Genomic DNA, 2971 nt, shown 5'->3' on the forward strand with positions numbered 1-2971 from the left:
GACATGGCCGTGGGAGGTGTGTGATCACCTCTTCTCCATATATGTTTGCCGCTCTAAGCAGAGCGTGCACTTGGCCAAGTAATGCACTGTATGGGAAATGCGGACAGTAACCAGCTGGGCTAAGGCTTCCATGCAGCTTTGGATTAAGTACGTTCGAAGAACTTGCTCTCTCTTTCTTGAAGCTTAGTACCCTCATCTCGCCTGCTTTGTTGAACGCTTCTTTGATGAGGCTGGGTACGCACTTTCTTGGTCGAATTGGCTCCGAGCCAGCGGCCTTCAACTGAGTGTATCTTAAGTAGGTGGTTACGGAATGCGGTAGACACGTATGTGGAGTACGGTGGGTTGCTGCAGTATTTGCAGTAGAACACTAAGTCCTGCTTTGGCCAGCGCGCTCAGGCTCGGATCCTTGAGGTTTTCGAGTGTGTTGCCACGTCGCATCGGCCGTAGTGATGCGTTTGCGCTTTGGAGTTGTTGAAGTGGAAGATTCAACGGAGGGTAAGCTCTGCCTATCAGGTATCTCAGAAGCCGTCTCGATTGTTGCAGCGATGGAGGACTCGCGGTCACTAGGCGGGCGGCTGAGGAAGGAGTCCATAGCAGGCAATCAACGGGCATCATGGCTTTCCACTAGCTTCGTCATGAAGTGTCGCGCGACGCGGAGGCGTGGCTAGCTGACGGTCGGCCACGGCAGTCAGAAGGTCGCTCAGTGAATCGGGTAAGGTTAACGAATGAGACTTGATTTCTATCTCAAGGAGTGGAATCGTATGAGACTATATGATCTGGAATACTTCTGCCGCCTGCAAGGCAGCAGCTGTTGCCTAGCAGGCAGGACCGTACTAACTGTTTGCTATAAGTGAGCGACTTGATCTTGACATGAAGCCTGACAATGTGACTCGAAGCGATCTTGATAGTTGCCCTTGGATTGGAGCTACGGAGACGTTGCACGGCAGTCCAAGTTGCCCACGCATAGCTTAAGCAACCGATTTGCCATTCAAGTATCCTGTCTACCTTATGGATCTATTGGAAAGGGAGGCCATTCAGGACCAGGAGGATGGTCAAGGTGTTCTAGTGCCGCCGATTTCCTTACCTGACTATTTTTGACTCGGAGCAACTTTATCCCGCGTATGATCATATATGGTCATACGCCTCAGACCGTATGGTATAGGTATATGGGCAATATATGAGTAATATATGGTTTAACTAAACCATACGCGTATGGTTAGAAAGCCTGACGTCGGTGGTGTTCTCGCACGACTCGAAAAAGGTGGCATCGGGCTCTGATGACGAAACGATACGGATCTGGGATGCGGAGTCGGGCGAGTGCGAAGACGTCGTATCATTGCATGGTTATGCAGATGTTATATCCTTTACGCTTGATGGGCGTGGCATTGTTACAGATCGTGGTATATTTCCTCTGACGGGCGGCTCACAATCTTGCCCAAGCGCTACTATGCCGGTGCAATCTTCGGACGCCCCGATGCTTGCCTGCACAGACAGCACCTGGGTCACGGCGGCTGGAAACGACTTGCTCTGGCTCCCCCCCGAATGCCGCAACGGAAATGTAGCTGTTTCGGGAAGCAGAGTTGCGATAGGTTGCCGATCAGGAAGAGTCTTGGTATTAGGGATTTCTATTGCAGACATGGATCAGTGGATGGATATAACTACCGAGAAGATGAGGGTGTACTGAATTACAATAGACCTTCGGAAGTTGTTTTATCATGCAAAGGCAGAGATCTATTAAACATAACAATACTTATTAGTCATCTGGCTACTGACTCTGGGGGCCCATAGGGACACGCCTAGGCGCCTCTCCACTGCTGCACGCGTAGGCGTGCGGATTATGTCAGCCCCCAATTTGGCACAACTCCACAACTGCATTTCTCAGGGGCTGCGGCTATTGCTGCCATTGCTAACCACAACCGTAGTTTTCAGGGGTTGCCGTTATGGCGCAGACGGCATTTCCTGATGATGTGCTTCCGCCAGAGGGCACGTACGACTCGCGAGAGGCTCTACTCACAGCTATCAATGAATGGGCAGCACCAAGAGGATACGCGTTCGTAACTGGGAGATCGTCGCGATCAACCAGCGGCAGGCAGATTATCACATACGCATGTGATCGATGGTGTCGGCCACCAAGCGCCTCAAGGGACCGCCAGCGCAAGACTACTACGCGAGGAACCAACTGCCGGTTCTCTATCATCGCGAAGGAATCCCTAGATAAGACGACTTGGTCTTTAAGGCATCGTCCGGATCCACAATTTTCTTCACACAACCATGAACCAAGTTGGCACAAATCGGCGCACCCAGTCCATCGGCAGCTCTCGGATGTGGATAGGTCAACAATCAGCCGCCTTACGAACGCTGGTGTAGCGCCAAAAGATATCAGGACTTATATTCGCCAGAACTCGAATACCATTGCAACCCAGCAAGATATCTACAACCGTATCGCAGATAGCAAACGAGAGCTCTGTGAGGGTCAGAGCACTATACATGCTTTTGCTAACCAGCTAGACAAGGAAGGGTTCTGGAACCGGATGCAGCTTGACTCAGATAACCGAATCACGGCGGTGTTGTTCGCCCATCCGGAGTCATTGGCATACTTGAAGGCTTACCCAGATCTACTTTTCTTGGACTGCACATACAAAACGAACAAATACGGAATGCCGCTGCTTGATATGATTGGTGTTGATGCCTGTCAGCGATCCTTCTGTATCGCCTTCGCATTCCTTAATGGCGAGGCTGAGCAGGACTTCATATGGGCCTTGGACCGGCTCAGGTCCCTGTATGAACTCTGCAACACAAGGTTTCCATCTGTTATTCTGACTGACCGTGATAAGGCCTGTATGAACGCTGTAGAGAGCTGCTTTCCGTCTTCGATCTCTCTGCTATGCCTGTGGCATGCGAATAAGGCGGTCCTCCGCTATTGCCAGCCAACATTCGTACACCATAAGCAAGGGTCTGAGGCCTATCAGCA

The 2971-nt window shown here is 51.2% G+C and overlaps 1 protein-coding gene across 1 annotated transcript; it reads right to left on the reverse strand.

Annotated features, from left to right (window-relative positions):
• Positions 1 to 367: 367 nt before the first annotated feature.
• Positions 368 to 592, reverse strand: FOXG_21495 (uncharacterized protein; the record flags this gene model as incomplete). Its single annotated transcript, XM_018401837.1, has 1 exon — positions 368 to 592. The coding sequence occupies one exon, from the start codon at positions 590 to 592 to the stop codon at positions 368 to 370; it is 225 nt and encodes a 74-aa protein (XP_018253857.1).
• Between the last annotated feature and the right edge of the window lie 2379 nt (positions 593 to 2971).

The sequence above is a fragment of the Fusarium oxysporum genome, chromosome 14 (genome assembly GCF_000149955.1).
Source record: "Fusarium oxysporum f. sp. lycopersici 4287 chromosome 14, whole genome shotgun sequence".
Lineage (NCBI taxonomy): Eukaryota > Fungi > Ascomycota > Sordariomycetes > Hypocreales > Nectriaceae > Fusarium > Fusarium oxysporum.